Source organism: Bidens hawaiensis, unplaced genomic scaffold (assembly GCF_021521415.1).
Source record: "Bidens hawaiensis isolate Kalapana, Puna unplaced genomic scaffold, B.hawaiensis_p1.1 tig00005195_1, whole genome shotgun sequence".
Classification (NCBI taxonomy): Eukaryota; Viridiplantae; Streptophyta; class Magnoliopsida; order Asterales; family Asteraceae; genus Bidens; species Bidens hawaiensis.
Genome location: NW_027491335.1, coordinates 195,915 through 216,539, shown reverse-complemented (window position 1 = coordinate 216,539; position 20,625 = coordinate 195,915). Strand labels below are relative to the sequence as shown.

General features: G+C 42.4%; 1 protein-coding gene across 2 annotated transcripts; it reads right to left on the bottom strand.

Moving 5' to 3' along the window:
• Positions 1 to 309: 309 nt before the first annotated feature.
• On the bottom strand, positions 310 to 9,560 carry LOC143629455 (uncharacterized). 2 transcript variants are annotated; one of them, XM_077098726.1, is made up of 13 exons: positions 9,409 to 9,560; positions 3,750 to 3,819; positions 3,424 to 3,656; positions 3,278 to 3,341; positions 2,969 to 3,183; positions 2,820 to 2,883; positions 1,737 to 2,282; positions 1,553 to 1,659; positions 1,337 to 1,380; positions 1,170 to 1,269; positions 945 to 1,089; positions 721 to 854; positions 310 to 630 (listed from the first exon to the last, which is right to left on the bottom strand). In XM_077098726.1, the coding sequence occupies exons 2-13, from the start codon at positions 3,796 to 3,798 to the stop codon at positions 517 to 519; spliced, it is 1,815 nt and encodes a 604-aa protein (XP_076954841.1). In that variant the 5' UTR covers positions 3,799 to 3,819; positions 9,409 to 9,560; the 3' UTR covers positions 310 to 516. The 2 variants fall into 2 exon arrangements, with proteins under 2 accessions (XP_076954841.1, XP_076954840.1); XM_077098725.1 differs by lacking the exon at positions 9,409 to 9,560 and having other exon boundaries at positions 3,750 to 3,890.
• Between the last annotated feature and the right edge of the window lie 11,065 nt (positions 9,561 to 20,625).

The window sequence follows — 20,625 nt, the reverse complement described above, 5'->3', positions numbered from 1 at the left end:
TTGACCCGTATAACATGTTTATTTTATAATAACTTTATTAAAATTTGTTTTTATGAACTTGCATCTTTTATGCTAAAAGACAAACTTTCATACATTTTGTAATTTATTTTTGTTAAAACACTTGATACTTTTATAATTTCCCATGTTAAAACACATGCATTTGTTTTCATGTGTCAAAAACGATATTTGAATTTGTCTGGTTCAACTCAAAAACTCATTTAAACATACAAGAAAAAGAAATCACATATATAAACAAATAAGGGGAAAAAAATGAAGAGGAAATAAGCTACAAGGTGGCATATGGTGTCATTTAACCATATATCCACGTAAGGATCCACATAATCTATTAAAAACTCATACCCAATATTTTTGGCCCGTTACATTATAATCCAGTACCTCTAAATGTTAAAAAGAACTGGGATTATATTCCAATAAAATTATAAATAGAATATAGAGCAAGTAAACTCAATGGTGAAACTAAAATCCAATGGGGTTTTGTTTCAAATAATATATTTTCTATATCTCACTTTTATATTGACTCCAAGTGTTGTCATCGTCTTCGATATCATCAAACGCGGTCGGATTCTCATCTGGTTCCATATCTTTAACCTCTTTTTCTAACCCACCCTCCTACAATAATAAAAAAGTAAAAACCATTATTATTAATATTATTATTATCAACACATAATATGATAAAAAAAAACATTAATAAGCCCATACATTAATGTCAGCAGCCACCTGGACCTCATCTTCTTCACCGGGCATATCAGCATACTGGTCATCGTTCTCAGAATCTTCATCTTCTGCCCGAGCTTGTTTTAGCCGTTCAATTACAATATTAAATTGAGAATGACCTGAAAATAGCAAAATAATATATTTAGGCAAATTAAATCATATAAATTAACTTCGATCAGTACGCTATGATATGTAGATGTTAATGTTACCTTTAGCACGAGTGTTTAACGCGCTTTCAATCCTTAAACGATTTTGTTTATACTCTTTTTTAAACTTTGATTTTATCTGCTCACGAGTCCGCCCCGGAAAACATTCTGTTACCATCGACAGATCCGTCCCAAGTTGCTGAATAGCCTGCATTTAATGATTAATAACCAAACTGGAAAGTATATGCTTATTATAGCAACAAAATATACACTTATCGATTGTGTTACCTCATAAAATAGTTCTGTATCTTGTTTAGTCCATTTCACTCTTGGGATTATTTTCATATGTGTTCGGTAATTGTAGTAGGTAGTATTTTCTGCATACTCGCTGCAAAACCGTAAGATTATTATTATCTGCAAACCCAATGAATAACATATCTAAATTTAATCAGTACCTTCCATCCGTTGCATCTGTTCTCGATGAAGATCCTTCCTTTATCTGCAAAAAATCATTATATTAAATATATACATTTTCATAGTTGTAACATTTATACCCTTTTGAATGCATGTATGTAATTATGTAAGTTTATAAAACTGACGCAAAGGAAAAAAGGTTACTGATAGATAACATTCAATAAACTTGAAAGAATAAATAAATAAATAAATTGTACCTCCAACCGTTCTTTATGCTCTCTTAGCCTGATTAAATCTTTTATGGGGAAGGTATGCATATGCAACTCAAGTTCATCCTCGGGGATTTTAAGTAATTCTGGGTTCACTATAAATGAACAACATAATTAAAATAACTAATTGCAGTTGCACATAAAGATAACAATTAAAAATAAATAAACTTACCTTGTCTTTTATTTCGTTTTGTGCTGTGTGAGAATTTCTTTTTGGGTACTTCGGTTAACTCATTTTGAACTTCTGTGGCCTTTTTACGTTTTTTAACGGGTTTTTTGTTCTCATCAACGGGTTTTTTTGACTTTGACTTAGACTTAGACTTGCTTTCAATTCTATCATCTAAAGACTCATTTTCCGGCACAAAATCGATATCATTATTGTTATTATCAATAATCTCAATCTCGGCTTCGTCTATAACATAAAGTGCTTTACTTGCTAGCCGTGTTAATCTCTCTGAAGATCTGCCAGCTTCATTTACTGAATCCATTTGAGAAATTTCGCTCAAGCTAATTGATTCTTCTTCAGTCAAATGATAATCAGAGATAGTCTCTGTTGGAACTAAATCAGTAAGAATTTCCTCTTGTGAAAACGAAGAAACCGAATTAACATTTTCTCCATGTTGAAGGGGCCCCACGTCCTGAACAGGGTTGTTAGCAGCCCGTTTAAGTTTACGCTTTTGTGCCTTGGGCTTGGGCTTGAATTTGCTAGCCTTTGGTCCTATAACAAAAATCACCAGAATAAAACAACAAATTATAAAAAAACACAAAGTGAGGAGATCAGGAGGTTTTGGAAACAGGTTCTCGACTTCTCGTTAATATGTATTACTTTTATGGGTATTTTGGTAATTGGACATGCACCTAGCAGAAAAGGCTAACCTTCATCCGTTTCAGAGATCAATGGAGTTATGTTCGTGAGACAGTTGGTCTGGAGGTTGTAATTTTTGAAAATTGGGGACTAAAGTTGAAACATGGACTATCCACAAGGACCATCAATGTAAATTTATTTATTTTTTATGGATAATTAGTGTGTTGGCTCGAGTATGTTTACAAAGATGCTATTACTTCAATAAAACATTGCCTTTTTTATTGATATGATTTAGGATATTTTAAGCATTAGAAATCCCCGGTGGGCGATTTTCAAGTTTCAACCATTTGACATGTTTCCATTTAATCTTTGTCTTCGGTTTCTGTTTGACCCGTTAAAGATCAAACAAACTAAGAATGACCCTCTACATGAATGTAGCAAATTGATTACCTGAACCAGTTATTGACTGAGCCAAAATGTCATCCGGTTCCAAAAAAAGAGAGTTTTCTGCTTCCTGAATTTGAGGACATTCCACAAATTATTAGCTTAGCGACATGATGCTTTTAACTTAGAAAACAAAAACTAGCGCATTCATTCACCTTTGATCTTGATGATAAATTTCCTATCTGAAAACCTTCATTATCATTAACAATAGTACCTTCCTCCCCTGTTAAAGGATCTATCTCTGCAATACTTTCTAAGTTTGAAGAAGGATCAATATTATTAATCAGCTCAGGCTCTGTGGGTCCCACTTTTACATTCCCATCCATGGACGCAACAACAGTTGGTATCTCCGGGCATGGTGGCAAGTTCACTGAATCATAATTAGAAATATAAATTATAAATGTGCTTGTTTTGCTATAATTAACAGAATTAAGTATTACTAGCAACGCCCTTCCTTAACTGACCTGTTGTTGTAGATTCAGGAAGAAAGTCATTAGGTGAATCCAATGTAAGAAACGATTCAGCATTCTGTGTTCAACCTTAGAAAAAATTAGCAAAATGTGATAATAAAAAAACATAATTCTAAAAAATAGTAATAAAATTTACCAACCTCTTCCTGTGATTTTGCAAAGGAAGACTGAAGGCTCTCAACAACATTTCCAATAATTTGATTGACATTATTTTCACTTTGACCCTCTGTAGAAGCAGCAGCCTCAACAAACTGTGAAGACGGGGTTGGTTTAGGTGGACTTTGTGTTGACTTTGGTTCTGGCTGAGAGTTAGGTTTTGGTTTAGGCTTGGGTTTAAATCTGCCTTTTGGTTGAAACTTTATACCGGCTTTTGCTGCAACAGAAAATCAATAATACTCACCATTGAAGCATAAAGTAGGTGTAACAAATTATCAAAACATAAGGGAGAGAGAACACATTTGTATACCAGTATTTGCAGTATCAGTTGAAATCAGATCATCAAAATCAATATCCATGCCGAATTAGTAAAAGAATCTCTGAAATTTGACAAATAATATATTAATAACCTTATGTAAGATGCCAATTTCAATTTTTAGTTTGAGTGTATTAGCAATAAATTATAAATCACCAACATTTTCAAAGTAACCGATCAACTGTTCACCTAAGAAAATCTTGATTCTACGGTTTTATCAATTTCAATACGCCTACATATGAATTATTGACTCACAAATACTTTTTTCATGTTAATTGTATTTAGTTAGGGTTTTAGCCCATTTGGTTAGATAGAGCCCATGGGCCTTTTATGGGCTGTTAGCTAGGGTTTAGTTGTGTATATATAGGTGTAGTGGCTTATGTATTAGACACACCTTCAAGTAATAAACATTACTTTCACTACAACCATCTTCTTTACATGGTATCAGAGCTACGGCTCTCGATCCAAACCCTAGCCGCGATCTGACCCGAACCTGAGTCTGACCAGCCGTCACCAGCAGCCTTCAGATCTGAAACAAGCTCCTGCCTTGTTGTTCTGTCCGAGCACTGTTCACGCGAGCACTGTTCACCGGTACTGTTCATCGCGGGAAACTACTGTTCACTGACGAACACTGTTCACTGTTCACCAGTACTGTTCATTGCCGGAAACACTGTTCATGCCGGAAAACACTGTTCACTGACGGGATTTCTGTTCACTGCCGGAAAGTTACTGTTCGCTGCCGGGATTAACTGTTCACGACGAGTAACTGTTTACGCCGGAATCTGTTCCTGCCCTCCACCCGCACTTGTTACTGTTCACAGTCAATTTTCAGTTTCGTGTATCACTATGGGCGAAAATACATACATGTATACATTTACTAAAGAGGAGCATGATCTTATTCAACGGTTTCTTACCTCCCAGTTGCCTCATCCTCAAACCAGCTCGGCACATTCAGGTAAACCTTCTAGCCTTGACTTATCATGGGTGATTGATTCTGGAGCCACACATCACATGACTGGGAATCGGGGTATTTTTTCTAGTCTTCAAAATGTTTCCCATGCACCAGTACGTCTTGCCGATGGATCTTCATGTCCCGTTCTCGGCATAGGATCCATCAGTAACTCGGAAAACCTAAAACTGTCTTCTATCCTATTTGTTCCTAAATTTCCTACCAGTCTTTGTTCAGTGAGTCAGATTACCAAACAAAACAACTGTTCTGTGACCTTTTACCCAACTCACTGCGTTTTTCATGAACTAGGAACAAATCGGGTAATTGGTACTGGTTTTGAATCAGGAGGTCTCTATCGTATATCCCCGTTTTCGCATCCTGTAGCAAACTTATGTGATTCCGCTGTCAGGGAGGCTCACTGTCGGTTAGGTCATCCCTCTACAGCAGTTCTGAGGCAAATGCGACCAGATTTACCGCTTTCGTCTTTTAATTTTCATTGTGAGTCGTGTCAACTTGGTAAACATACCAGGCGTCCCTATCCCCCTAGGGTGCCCAATCGAGTCAGTTCTTGTTTTGAACTGCTGCATTCTGATGTATGGGGTCCTTGCCCTATGAAATCTACGTTGGGTTTTGAATATTTTATTACCTTTATTGATGACTATTCTCGCACTACTTGGGTTTATTTATTGAAATCTCGTAGTGAGGTATTTTCCATATTTCGAGAATTTAATGCTTATGTTCAAAACCAATTTAACACCACCATTAAGACTTTACGATCTGATAATGCTAAAGAATATTTTTCCACCGACTTTTCTTCATACTTAAAAACCAACGGCATTATTCATGAATCATCGTGTGCTTATACATCTCAACAAAATGGTGTGTCCGAACGCAAAAATCGTCACATATTGGATGTTGCTCGCACAATCATGATCCAATCACGTGTTCCTCATCGTTTTTGGGGAGATGCCGTTCTCACTGCCACATATCTGATTAACCGCATGCCCTCAACCGTTCTTCATGGTAAAACACCGTTTTCTATTCTATTTCCCAACGATGATCCATTTCCTCTCGCACCTAAAGTATTTGGTTGCGTCGCCTATGTTCATGACCATAGTCCAAAAACCATCAAACTTGATCCTCGAGCCATTCGTTGTGTCTTTCTTGGTTACTCACGGGTTCAAAAAGGGTATCGATGCTATAGCCCATCACTTCACCGATACTTTACCAGTGCCGATGTCACTTTTCACGAGTCTCCTTACTTTCCCGAGTGTTCCACTCCTGTTTCTGACCCGTTTCCCGACCTCGATATACCCACATCTCCCTTCATCCCCACCATTCCTGTGTCAATTCCTTTTACCGATCCAATCTCTACTGATTCTGACCCACCGACAGAATCTCCGCCACTGCTTTTCACATATGCTAGGCGGGATAGGGGTCAAACATCAGCGACTCTTGATTCACAACCTGGCCACGACCCCGAAATACCCTCCGATACTCCGCCTACATCTGAGCAATCCACACCTCTCACTACTACATCGTTACCCGATCCACCAACCTCTGACACACCTGTTTATGATCCTCCTGGTGCCCCACTTCCCGATATACCTATTTCCTTTCGCAAGGAACCCCGGACATGTACTCGTTACCCAATTCAGGACTATGTTGCCTACACCCACCTATCTCCTGAATCTCATGCGTACACCACTACCCTTGATTCCTACCCGATTCCCAAAAATGTGACGAGCGCTCTCGCTCACCCAGGATGGAGACAGGCTATGGAAGATGAAATCGGGGCTCTAAAGTCCAATCATACATGGGATCTTGAAACACTTCCTAAAGGGAAGCGTATTGTTGGTTGTCGTTGGGTGTTTACGGTTAAACTACACCCGGATGGCTCCCTACACCGCTTAAAGGCTCGGTTGGTTGCAAAAGGGTATTCTCAGGCATATGGCATTGATTACGATGAAACTTTCTCTCCGGTTGCTAAAATGCCATCTGTTCATATTTGCATCGCTCTTGCTGCCATTAATCATTGGCCGCTCCACCAGCTTGATGTCAAGAACGCCTTTCTTAATGGTGTTCTTGAGGAGGAGGTATATATGGAGCAGCCCCCAGGGTTCGTCGTTGAGGAGGAGGCCTCGAAAGTTTGTAGACTATGTCGTTCTCTATATGGTCTTAAACAGTCTCCCAGAGCATGGTTTGGTCGATTCTCTAGTGTTATGGGACAGTTTGGGATGACGCGGAGTGCCTACGATCACTCTGTCTTCTTTAGACACCAGAAAGGGAAGAGGATTATCGTAGTTGTTTATGTGGATGACATTATAATCACAGGTGATGACGAGGTCGGGATTTCCGAACTCAAGCAGTTTCTTCAGTCTCAGTTTCAGGTAAGCGACTTAGGTCGACTGAGGTATTTCCTTGGCATAGAAGTATCCCGCTCTCCACAAGGAATACTTCTCTCCCAACGAAAGTATGTTCTTGATATGTTAACTGAATGTGGCTTATTGGGTTGTAAACCTGTTGATACACCAATGCTTCCTACAAAGAAACTCCTCCCAAAGGAAGGAGATCCAATGAAAGATCCTGAGCGATACAGACGGCTGGTTGGTAAACTTAATTATTTAACCGTCACACGACCGGATATCTCCTTTACTGTCAGTGTTCTGAGCCAATTTATGGCTACACCATACACCGGTCACTGGGATGCTGCCCTTCGTGTCTTAAGATATCTTAAGACCTCACCTGGCTTGGGCATATTATACTCTGATCAGGGTCATTGTCGTGTAGGTGCCTTCACGGAAGAAGGAGATGGTCGAATATCAGGGTTCTCAGATGCAGATTGGGCAGGTTGTCCAATTTCTCGACGATCTACCACCGGATATTGTGTGTTTGTTGGGGGAAACCTTGTATCATGGAAGAGTAAGAAGCAACACACGGTCTCCCGGTCGAGTGCCGAATCAGAATATAGAGCCATGGCAGATGTAACATCAGAGATGACATGGGTTCGTCGTCTTCTCAGAGAGCTCGGGGTTGTTTCTAATGACTTGATGAGGCTATACTGTGATAATCAGTCAGCTATTCACATAGCCAAGAATCAAGTATTTCATGAGAGGACAAAACATATTGAGGTCGACTGCCACCTTATCAGAGATCGGGTAGTAGGCACACAAATTGATCCTCCTTCCATTCAACTAGTTCATGTGAAGACAAATTTTCAGCTAGCAGACATTCTAACTAAACCGCTCCGGAAAGCTCAGATAGATTTTATTTGTAACAAGTTGGGCATGATTAACATCTATGCTCCAACTTGAGGAGGAGTGTTAATTGTATTTAGTTAGGGTTTTAGCCCATTTGGTTAGATAGAGCCCATGGGCCTTTTATGGGCTGTTAGCTAGGGTTTAGTTGTGTATATATAGGTGTAGTGGCTTATGTATTAGACACACCTTCAAGTAATAAACATTACTTTCACTACAACCATCTTCTTTACATTTCATATAATCAGGCAAGATTTTCCTATTATAAACAAAAATATATTTATGTATTACCAGCTAATTAGACATTTTATACGCTACAGCTAAATAAGACTAATTTTGTTCCTTATGATCAATTGTCTTGCTATTTTTTGGGTAGTGAAGAAAAGAACACAGTCTAACAAAACTAATAAAAGGGCGATACTGTTCGACATTCAAAAAGGTAAACGAAAGACATGTCAGATTTAAGCCTGGGAATTAAGCCAGCATCAACCATAATCTCTATGCAAATCAAGTATCTAGCTATATCAAAAGTAGGGCTGCAAACGAACCGAATCGAATTGAACAAGGCCTTGTTCATGTACGTCTATTAAGCCTTTTTTTAACAAACGAACGGTACACGAACAGCTAACCGAAGGAAACTTTATGTTCGTGTTCGTTCGTAAAAGAAATGATTCGTGAACGGTTCACAAACATAAACGAATGAGCATGCATGAACACAAACAATGTTATAATTGATTTGGTGAACCGAGAATGGCAGTGTCAACGGTTCGGTACGACTACCAAAGTTTGTATTGGTGTTTTATTTAACATTCATATTAAGCTAATTTCACATACAAATTACTCACATAATAATATAGAATTTTGTTTTACAGTAAATAAGTTTGCTAAATCAATATAATAAGATTTAAAAAGTCATCAAAAAGTATTAAAAACCTTTAATACACAAACATAAACGGATGTTATACAAACACATTATCGAACTTTCCCAACGCTATTGAACGGACATGTTAATAAAAAAAAATCGTGTTCATTTATTAAACGAACTTCCCGTTAAACAGTAAATGTTAGGTCGATTTACATCCCTAATTAAATTTCTAGTCCACTCCAGAACAAAAAACAACAGTATGACCAAACGAAGAATATCAACACGAAATCCTAACCGACAAACAACGGTCAGCAGCAGCATAGACAGATACCAAAACAATATTATCACAAATTAGCAGTAACAGAATATAACAAGTCACACTAGTAGCTAAAGATAAGCAGCAACAATCCTACCAGCAGTCCATCACAATTAGTGAACATGAATCATCGACGAGTAACAATTAGATAATATAACGAACGCTAACCCTAAAAAAGGCGCCCCTAAAATATCTACCGCGTTTTTTAGCAAAGCATTTAGGTTTTAGTGGATTTGTAACTGTAAAATAGTTAAAAGAAGACTTACTTGAATTCAGAATCAATAAAAATAAGCAACGATTGAAGTGAAGAGATAATAAGAAGATAAAGCAAGGTGAGTCTCTACGTTTCGGCGACGGTTGCTAATGCCTACCTTCAGAGACAAGCAGATTGAACAGGATTTGTATACTTGAACTCAAATACAAATCTAAATGTTTAAATGTTTACATTGTGCCCTTTAAGAAATATATATCATTCAGTGTCCCGTTATGAAAAAAATATTGAATAGTTATTACTAGTGTTTTAAAAACCGGTTCAAACCGGCCAGTTGAACTGGTTAAACTGAATTTCGCACATCAGGCAGGTATTTTAAACACAGTATTTTTGGCCGGTTTGCTAGAACATCATACCGGTGGTTTTTTCTTGTTTCTAAAATACCGATTTTAAGTCTGAGAAATTTTTTAGATTTACGGCCAATGTCTTTTTAAAATTATTTTTAATCAACAATTAATATTCAAACGTGTAAACTTTATGACTATTTTTTTAAAATTGAGTGCTTTTGTATTACTTTTTTTAATATGGATTAACTTTTAAATTTATGGAATCATTTACTTTTGAACTTGCATATATAGAAAAATATAAGGTCAGCTATTCAACCGGTTGTACCATTTTTTAGGTCATCCGGTACAAGTAAAATACCGGTTTTTAAAACATTTGTTATTACTGGATGCTTAGGCATTATATAATGATAGTTCAAGGTAAAGTATGCTTGAAATGACCTAAAATGTCAATTAAAACAAAATGATTCAATTACAATAGAGAGGCATGTGAACGGGCAAGAAGTTGTGTCACCATTTCGTTTTAAATGGCAAACCGGTCCTCTAATCTCGGCTTCGTCTATAATATGAAGTGCTTTACTTGCATGCCGTGTTAATCTCTCCGATGATCTACGAGCTTCATTAACCGAATCCATTTGGGAAATTTCGGTCAAACTAATTGATTCATCGACCATGGAAGTCAGAGATCGTCTCTTTTGGTACTGAATCAGTAAATGAAGGAGCATGCTTGTTTATTAGAAGGCACAAAGTGGGTCGGTTGAGTGAGTTTGCAAACAAGTCAAAACAGGCTATCGTTAATATGTATTATTTTTTATTTAATATTTAATGTCAGAGAGTATTTTGGTCATCTCACATGCACTTAACAGAAAAGGTTGACCTCCAACCATTACAGGAACCAATGGCATTATGTTCGTGCAAACAGTTGGTCTAAAGTTGTAATTGTAAAGCAGTTGCAACATGGCCTACCCACTGGACCATCCATGTAGCTAAACCTTTTTTATGAATAATTAGTGCGACATGTTTACAATTTACACATTACTTCAATGCCCTTAACTGACCTGTTGTTGTAGATTCCGGAAGAAAGTCATTAGTAGCAGCCTCAACAAACTGTGATTTTGCAGAGTTAGGTTTTGGTTTAGGCTTGGGTCTGCCTTTTGGTTGAAACTTTATACTGGCTTTTGCTGCAACAGAGAAATCAATAATACTCACCACTGAAGCATAAAGTAGGCGTAACAAATTATCAAAAATAAGGTAGAGATAACAGATTTATATACCAGCCTTTGCAGTATCAGTTGAAATCAGATCATCAAAATCAATATCCATACCGAATTGTAAAAGAATATCTGAAATTTGGCAAATGATACACTATAAAAACATGGTTGAAGAAACACTAAATGACCCCGGGCAGATTATGAATAATCTGGGGGTTAAATAGATGTTTCCCACGAGGGTTGTGTCCGGCAAGATGGTTGTTCTTCTGATGACCTGCAAAACAGACACCGTGAGCTCGTCACTGAGAAGGGGGGTACCTCCTTGTGACCACCCTCCGGTGTGAGAATCAGACTAGATTGCTCTTGAATATAAGTGTATATTAAGAGAATGACTAGAGTAGATATCAGATAATATATGGAGATATAAGATAATGATACTGTTCCAAGGTGTTGGAGTATTTATAGCCGAAGGTAGGTTTCCAAGCAGGTACAGCCGGCTGAATAGTATTCCTGTTCTACCAACTGTGGGCTACGCACGTGCCATGCTGATGGTTGGTGGGTAGGCAGCGGCTGATAGTGACCAGGGCGGCTGTGTACTATTCCTTTTCCACCAACTGCAGGCTATGGACGTGCCCCGACAGGGGTTGGTGAGTAGGCAGCGGCTGATAGTGACATAAAGTAGTAGAGCGTGCTGCTCGTCGTACTGTTGTCAGCGAGCTGTCGCTGCTTTGGTCAGATCTTTTGTACTATACCTTGGCAGGTACAGTACAAAAGGTCCTCCAGTAGCGTACGGACTGGGCGGGAGTATTCCCGGCTTTGTGCGGGAGTATTCCCGGCTTGCTCACTCCTTCTTCAGGTGACATTACTGAATTATTTAAGAGTTAATGCCTTGTGCGTGTAGCCTTGCTGCCAGTGGCGGATCCAGGAATTTTTTTTAGGTGGTGCACAACTTTTAGATTCTTCAATTTAATAGAGTCGAGTATAAAAAAATCCGGGTCGGTTTGAGATTCGGGTCGGTTCGATGGATCGGGCAAAGTTCATTACGTAATAAAAATACGATAAAATAATAAAAGGGACACCGTCATTAAAGTTCATCTATGTCATCTCATTATACTTTTAGTGGGCTAAATTTAATTGAAATCCGTGGATAATTTGAAATGATTTCATACACTATGACACTGAATTTATATATTTGATTAATAACATTATTGCTCCCTTTGTTGTTGAATTAATCTATTCCATCAACATAACTTTTCAATCTGACACGTTTTTAAAATATCTCAACATAATGTTTACATACTACTTGGAACTTTGATGATGATGTATTATATGGATATTGTAAAAGTAAGGGAAGAGAGCGGTTGCAGGTTCAAGGCTTGATGATGATTGTCAACTTCTACCAAACTGTAGGTCCTAATGTTACTAGGCTTTTCAACATAAGTATATTTTTTTTCTAATACTTCCATTGCGTTATCTACAACTTGTGGTACGGGTAAAAGAGCTCATGGTATGACTAGATTACCATTGCACTATCTAACACCTATGACCCCCTGCGTGTTGCGTGCGCGGGTAAAGAAACTTGTTAACAAACTAAAAACTAAGAAACTAACAAATTAAAACCAATAATCTAACAAACTAAAACTAAATTTAATAAATAACTTAGCAATTAAGTAGTTAACAATCAAGAACAATTAACATTTAACAATGAATGTAAACTTACCTTCAAAGTGGGAGGATTCGAGCAATCGAGCTTCGAGGAAGAGTAGAAGGCATGATGAGTGTATTGATCGGCTGGAAAAGTGGCGGCGGTGCCGCGGTGGTCGGAGAACGGCTGAATGGGGACGGCTAGTAGGTTTGAAGAGGGTCAGGGAGGGAGGCGCTGTTGTTTTGTGGTGTCTTTGTATTTTTATTATAAAAGCCTAATTATTATAAGGTTTGAGTTAGTAAAAAAAAGTCCAAAAATTTAAGCTGGAAACCAGAATTGAACCTGTGACCTCCAGGTTTCAAAACCACCTGTTTACCGGCTGGACCAAGGCTTTGATTATAAATTAAGTGGTTCCTTCCTAATTTATAAGGTGGTTCCTTTAATATTTTCTATATATAAATTCACTATTATTTCGAAACTCGGGTGGTTCCGGGGAACCACCCATTAACACTGTAGATCCGCTCCTGCTTGCTGCGCGGGTAGCCTTCCCTGATGGCTAGTATCCGTTGCTGCGGGAACAGGCGGAGTACGTCGACCATTGGGAGGCTTTTCCTGCGGGAACAGTTTGCGTACTGCGCGTAAGGACGTCACGTCTCTGAGCATGGTGGGTCCTAAGGATCCAGTTGGTTTTTACGCAGACGTCCCTCTTCAAGGTGAGTCTTGCGAGTTTAGTCTTTGCGCAGACGTCCTTCTTGAAGGTGAGTCTTGCGGGTCCAACTGCGCAGACGTCCCTCTTTGAGGTGAGTCTTGCGGGTCCAACTGGGCTCTGCTGGGACCTACCTCTTCAAGTCCCCCCAGTCCAATGTTCTTCTCATGAATTGTTAATAAGTGAGGTGAACTTTTGGACTTAAGCAAGGGGTTTTGAAAAGGGTTTAGTTTTAAGGTTTTCCATGGGGATTCTTCCGGAGGAAGTCCTAATGTCACGTGCAGAAATTCCCGACTTTTCTGCTTGATCTTTGGGTATGATGCGGGTAGGTCTGTAACCTCCTCGCAAGTCAGGAGCGTTGAGTTCCAGTTGTGTAGATTCTCCATGAGGTTTTGGTAGTTTTAAACATAGTGATCAATTATGTTAAACAACCAATTCCATCTTGGAGCTTCAAACAATCTAGTTCTCGACGTTCCCGCTATGCGGGGATGTTATTTCCGTTTCCGCAAGCATGGCCCAGAAGATCCTTCTTGGTTTCAATTCCCTGCGGAGTGCTAAGTATATGAAGGGTTTCGCCTTGACACTGTACCCGCACTCGTCTTATAGTTACTTTACTTCCAAGGTATTCCTGGCTTCAATTCCCTGCGGGTGCTAAGTATGTGAAGGGTTTTGCCTTGACACTGTACCCGCACCCGTCTTATGGTTACTTGGTTGCCGAGGTATTCTTGGCTTCAATTCCCTGCAGGTGCTAAGTATGTGAAGGGTTTTGCCTTGACACTGTACCCGCACCTGTCTTACGGTTACTTGGTTACCAAGGTAAGGGGGTGTAGTCCCTCTTACTTTTGAATCTTTTTGAAATTCGAAGAGTTGGTGAAAGGATAAGAACAGTCCAAACTGTTGAAACGTCGTCCGACGGTTTCTTCTGACAGTTTCAGGACGTGCAGGAAGTTATGGCGACGTGACAGTATATAGTCGTTCCAGACGCTTTTTCAGGCGCGTGGGCGCGAGTTTTCGGGCGCGTGGGTGCGAAGTTTACGGCGCACGTCCTGTCAACAGCTGTTGCCAGCTTGCTTTTTCCACGTGTCATAGTTTCATTGCACCTGCGTTTTCCTCTCTCTTCCGCATTAAATTCATCGCATTCATTGCGATGAGTATATAAAGGGAGGAGAGGATGCATCTCAACTCACAGTTTCACTTTTCTTCTTCTAAACGATTTCCAGCGAATACTCTAACTTTTCTGTCGAGCATTCTCCTGAAATCGTTCTTCTTTACATCCAAAACATGTCTTCTACTCATGATCCTGAGGTTACTGTCGAGGAGTCCGATGTATACCTCGAGAATCCTTCGTCCACGTCGGACAAGGATGACAAGAGTACTGCTGGTGAGTGCCAGTGTGCTCTTTCCGTCGACGCTTATCAGTACATCGTCAGGAAGTTCATGCTCGAGCCTTTCGAGCCTGAGTTTCCTGGGCCTCATCAGATGGTGTACGATGCCCCCAAAGGCAAGATAGGGGTATATGCTGCGTTCTTCGTCTATGGGAATCTCAGGTTCCCATTGACGAAGTTTGTATACCGTGTTTTGGAGAGACACGGTGTGCACCTGACGGAGGTACATCCAATGGCGATCGCCAAGATCCGTCATTTTGAATGGGTGTGCCTCATTCTTGGTGTGGAGCCCCACGTCGACCGCCTGATGACCTTCTACTCCTGGTGGTGCATCCAGGGCTGGTACACCTTGGTCACCCGGATCAAGGGTTTGAAGATCTGTGCTACCGAGCGCAGTCTTCGGTCTTGGAAGCGGGAGTTCTTTTACATCTCTGCCCGTGTCGTCCTTATTGCGATGACATTCAAGAACGGGAGAGCACTCCCCAGCCTTCACGCCTCCAACTACCAGGAGGCGGAATGGTTCTCCAAGATTTCCCGGATCCAGACTCCGGTTTACCGCTTCGCGGAGTCTGGGATGGTGATGCTCGGGATGAGCCGGGTATGGAAGGATGCTGGGGCAGAGGCGCCTCAGATTCCCATCGTCCTCGAATACGGTTTGAACTTTATCCCTTACGGTATGCTCCGTCTTCTTTGCTGATTTAGGGTTTTTCTTCTAACTGTTTCTCTTTTTATTTCAGAGGGGAATAACTTGCAATCACTCCTGCATCCGCTGGAGGCTGGTGGTCCCGCTCGGCTAGGTACTCGTGCTCTTGATGAGAACGAGTTGCCCATCCTCGAGCAAACGGCGGATCGGTTTGTGGAGGCCTACCCGCCAGGCCACGAAATTCTGAGCGCCACGCGGCCAGGTAAGGAGTTATTTAACCCTCGCCCTCTCAATGCTCAAACCTCTGCTGGAATTCCTCTAATTATGTCATCTTCTGATGAGGAATCCGCAGATGGTCCTTTCTTCGTGAGGAAGAAGAAGGCTGCTGGCGGGAAGGGCAAGGCGAAGGTTGCCTCCACCGCCGATCAGGGGAACCGGTCTGAGTTGGAGACCGAGAGCGAGGAGGCGGCGGGGAACCCTGGTGGTGTTGAGACCACTGTTCCGGAGGTTGAGACAGCTGTCACCTCCGAACAGCCCCGTACGACGACGGTGACCGGCGTGAAGAGGCCGGCTCCATCGGGTTCGTCCCCGCCTGTTCGCACCTTCAAGCTCAAGAGGACTCGTAAGTAAACTTTATTTACTTTAACTGCATATCTTTCCGCCATTATACTTATATATCTTGTCTTCGTGCAGGCGTGGATGCTACAGCATTCTAGAGTGGAGCGGGGAGGAGCGTTTCTGGACCAATGACGGTAGGTTTGGTCAACCTACCCGAGGCGACGACCCAGGCGGCTGCGCCTGTTTCAAGTGTTGGTTCAGTTGCTCATCCCGTTGAGGCAACTGTTCCAACTGTGACGTCGTCTCCGCCGGCTGTCAGTGCCATATTCACTGAGTCCTTCACTGAGCCGGCGGTGAGTTTTTCTGCGGGTTCCTCCGCAGGGGCGGCCACGGTTGTGAGTTCACCTCCAGTGAGTTCACCACCGATGGTTTCTACCGCGGCGGCTTCAACCGTGCCTCCGGCACCGGCGACTACCTCGTCCCCGGCCGGTTCAGCAGGTATGTTCAGCGTTGGGGCTTCTAGCCAATCCCTGCCTCCTTCCCATCTGCCTGACCTCTTGGATGGATATCCCTTAGGTTCGGGTGATGGGTTTGGCGGCTACCGGCCTGTTGTCGACCCTACAGGTGCGTAGGGTTATTTTGGCCTAAATTTTTTTTTTTATATATCATCTTTTCCTAACTGCTTTTTGTTTTTGCAGTGTCGGATTCGAATGAGGTGTATGTTCCGCGGTGGAACATCCGCCGGGGAACAACCCTTCGGACTGCTGTGGACTGCGTCGAGTGGGCTCGTCACGCGGCCCCCAGTGGTGCACTGGGAGAAGCTATGTCAAGCTACCAGGAGGGTAGGCTGACAAACGAGCTTCGAATTCTCCTTGCCCAGATGCAGCCGCGCGTCGAGCTGCTTTGTCGTGAAAACGACAAGTTAAAGGCTGCTCGTATCCAAGAAGTAGCTCAGGCGCGGGCTATCCGGGAGGAGGACAGGAGACTCTCCGCCGTTGCTGCGGAGAAGGAGAAGGCCTTCAAGGCCCTTGAGGTTGAAGTTCAGGCCCGTCTCGAGGCCCGTTCCAAGGCTACCCAAGCTGTTAACGAACAGCTTCGGTTGGCTAAGGAAACTGCGCGGAACGCAACCGAGAGGGCCACCAAGGCTGAAGCTGTTGCGGAGCCTCTGCGGGCCGAGAATGAGGAGCTCAAAGCCAAACTAGAGAGGCTCCAGCAGGCTCATGACGCCTTGGCCATGGAAGACGCCAAGAAGCTTCAAGAGATCTTGGACCAGAGGGGTATGCTTGACCATACTAAGCGTAAGCTTAAGGGCGTTGAAGAGGCTGCTGCTATGGAAGTGTTGCTTGCCAACCTTAACAAAAGTGAAGCCGAACGCGCCCGTAACCAAGCTCAAGCTACCCTCCAGGAGGCTCTGGTTACCAAGGAATGACTTCTACGAGAAGCGTTGTCGCAGGTAAGCTTAGCTTCATAACGTCTTTACGCTTTTCTTTGTACTTAGAAAAGGTTTTGATACTTGTATTTTTTCTTGTTGTAGGTTGTGCATCGAGTCTTCACGAATACATCTTATGACGATGCCATGAGCGCAGCCCTCAACGCTTCTCATGAGGATGGGGAAAAGGCTGGCTTCCTGCTTGGTCTAGGGTTTGTTGAGAAGGGCATCCCGCCTTCCAACTTCCCTCTATACGATGTGGATACTGAAGCTGCTTATGACCAAGCAGTGAACCAGTATGTTGCCTTCCCGCATCCGGTGGTGGAGAAGGTGAACGAGATTGCTGCTGCTGATGATGGGCTAACTATCCTCAAGACTTTCCTTGAACCGCCACAGCCAACTGATGGTGCGGGTACAAGTGGGTTTGGAGGTAGTGGTCCTGAAGTTTGAACCTTGAGATCCCTTCCCACCGTTAGGATAGATTTATATTTCTGTAGGCGGGTAGATACCCGGCCATTCTTGTAATGCTTGAATTTTTTATGAAATATAAATGTTTGTGCGGGTAGGACCGCCAATTTCACTGGATGACTTGCTTTATAAACGTTATAAGACTTGCTCATGCATATTATAGCTTAATTTGGCATTTGATTTGCCGCATAAACAATATATGACTCGCTCGTGCATACTTTAGTTTAACTTAGCAATTTTCCAAGTGTTTTGAATAGGTTAACCGTTCGACGCGCGGTTGTTAATAGGTTAACGTTCAGTTTCCTCTATCATGATTGTGCGGGTAGGACCGTCACTTTCATTTAGTGGGATGACCAAACTTTACCTATAACTGACCTGCGTGAAGGTTTGCCGTTTTTTGTGTTTATGCGGGTTTTGCCGCCGTCCACACGCAACGACGTCTCCACCTATGCGGTGAATACCGGCATATCAGTGTTTTGAATAAATTAACCGTTCGACGCGCGGTTGTCAATAGGTTAGTGTTCAGTTTCCTCTATCATGATTGTGCGGGTAGGACCGTCACTTTCATTTAGTGGGATGACCAAACTTTACCTATAACTGACCTGCGTGAAGGTTTGCCGTTTTGTGTTTATGCGGGTTTTGCCGCCGTCCACACGCAACGACGTCTTCACTTATGCGGTGAATACTGGCATATCAGTGTTTTGAATAAGTTAACCGTTCGACGCGCGGTTGTCAATAGGTTAGTGTTCAGTTTCCTCTATCATGATTGTGCGGATAAGACCGGCACTTTCATTTAGTGGGATGACCAAACTTTACCTATAACTGACCTGCGTGAAGGTTTGCCGTTTTTTATGTTTATGCGGGTTTTGCCGCCGTCCACACGCAACGACTTACTTCCCCACTTATTTATGCGGTGAATACCGGCATATCAGTGTGGAAAGTTTACAAGTATAAATGTAAGATCATCAGCGTCAATGTGATAAGGAGAATCATTTCCATTAGAAGTGGCTCTGGGCCTTTTCTTTACAAGTTTGGAATTGATCTACATGCAGCCTGTGTAATTGAGCTCCCTTCCATGTTCTTGGGATGGGAGTGTCATCGAGCCTTTCGAGCCGATATGCACTTGGTTCGGAATCTCGTTGTTTACGCAGTATGTAGTCTCCAACATTGAAGCTGCAGCTTCATTCGTGTTTTTCCCAACTGGGGTTCAACACGCATTAGCCTGCTCAGCGTTCATTACGCCACGAGGTGCGTGAGCGTCCCATCTCTGACAAATGCTTCGACGATGTCCTTCAAGTCTAAGCATTCCTCGGTGTTGTGGCCTCTTGTCCTGTGGAAGTCACAGAATTTGCTTTGATCAGCGTTTGGACGCTGTCGGATAATTGGAGCCTCTGGCCATGGGAGCCTCTCAGTGGCGAATATCTCGGTGACGCTTTTGGTGAGTGGCGTTCATCTGGAGTTCCGGTTCGACGACTGCATGTTGTTCTTTCCGCCTAACCGAGGGTGCGAGCCGGATGAGGTGTCAATGTTTACCCTTGACTGCCAAATTCCTAGCTTCCTCTTTTGTTTAGTCGGGCGGTAAGGACGTTGTTTTCTCTTGTTTTCTGGGTGTAGAGGTTTGTGCTTTGGGGAAGATCTCTACCCAGTTGCTTTTCCGTTTCCGCGAAGCGTTTAGCTGCTGTCATGATGGCATCCCATGTGGATGGCATGCCGTCTTTACCCGTTAAGGTGCGGATGAGCTCTGGATCTTTCACGCCCTGGATGAAAGCAGCGCGAACAAGATCTTCGCTAATAGCGCCCAGACTTAGCTTCTTTGAATTGAAGCGCGTGATGAAGTCTAGTAAAGACTCATCTTCCTCTCGGATGCAGTTGAGGATCGTCCATTGTTCTTCAGTGTACTTTCTTTGTTGACTGAAGTGTTGGTTGAACTTCTGTTGGAAGTCTGCCCAATCGTAGATGTGGTGGACCGGTAGACGGTCAAACCACGCTCTAGCCACTCCAACCAGCGTCATCTGGAACATATAACACCACGTGGGTTCCGTCCAGTTGCTGACGGTTGCCCCCGCTATGAATCTGTTCAAATGATCGTCTGGGTCAGATATACCATCATAAGTGCCGATGTTGGACATCTGTTTGGCACTTCTCGGGGCGATTGCTTCCGCAATGTCCCTTGCAAACTTGGATGTTCCCGCATTTGCAGCAGTTGGTCTAAAGGTTTTGGAGAAGTCGCGTGGGTTTCCCCCCGCGTTCCTTTGTTTGAAGGTTTTTCCAAAATTCCTTGTTGGTTGGAAGTCCGTTTCGTTACGCTTCCCTTTCGCCCTATGGCGAGGGTTTGCGTCACTGTCGGATTCCTCCCGATCATCGTCCGAGGACTCGCACTCATTGCTCATGTTGAGCTGTTGTCGAGTGCTTCCGAATTCGTCAGCTTGTTGGATGGAACGTAAGCGTTTGTCCAACTCAGCTTGGAATTCTTTCTGCCGTGCTTCCGCCCACGCTTTAACTTGATCAAGTGTTTGGCGGGGGAACCTCGTCTTTCGTCTTTCCGCCTGGGTATCAATGAATCCCAGGGGATGATTGTTTACTGCACTTGCCCCGGCTCGGGTGACCGGGGTAGTGTTCGTAAAATTTACTGCACTTGCCCCGGCTTGGGTAACCGGGGTAGTGTTCGTAAAATATGTGTACTCGCCGGCGTTCCCCCCAGTAGCTGGGGTTGTGATTACCGGGGTTTCTTGGTCACTCGCTGGCTTTGGGACCGGAGTAACGTTAACCATCTTTCCAGAAGTTTTGAAAAAACTGAAAAAGAATAAGTTCTAGCTTTTATGCACGGATGGCGCCAATGAAGAAACACTAAATGACCCCGGGCAGATTATGGATAATCTGGGG

What these genes read in the sequence shown, in the direction of transcription:
- LOC143629455 (XM_077098726.1), bottom strand. Translation starts at nt 3,798, where the DNA reads ATGGATATTGATTTTGATGATCTGATTTCAACTGATACTGCAAATACT. An exon ending in ATTTATCATCAAGATCAAAG is followed by an intron (nt 2,884 to 2,968) that starts GTGAATGAATGC and finishes CCTCAAATTCAG; the next exon opens with GAAGCAGAAAACTCTCTTTT. An exon ending in TCAGTCAATAACTGGTTCAG is followed by an intron (nt 2,283 to 2,819) that starts GTAATCAATTTG and finishes TTTTTGTTATAG; the next exon opens with GACCAAAGGCTAGCAAATTC.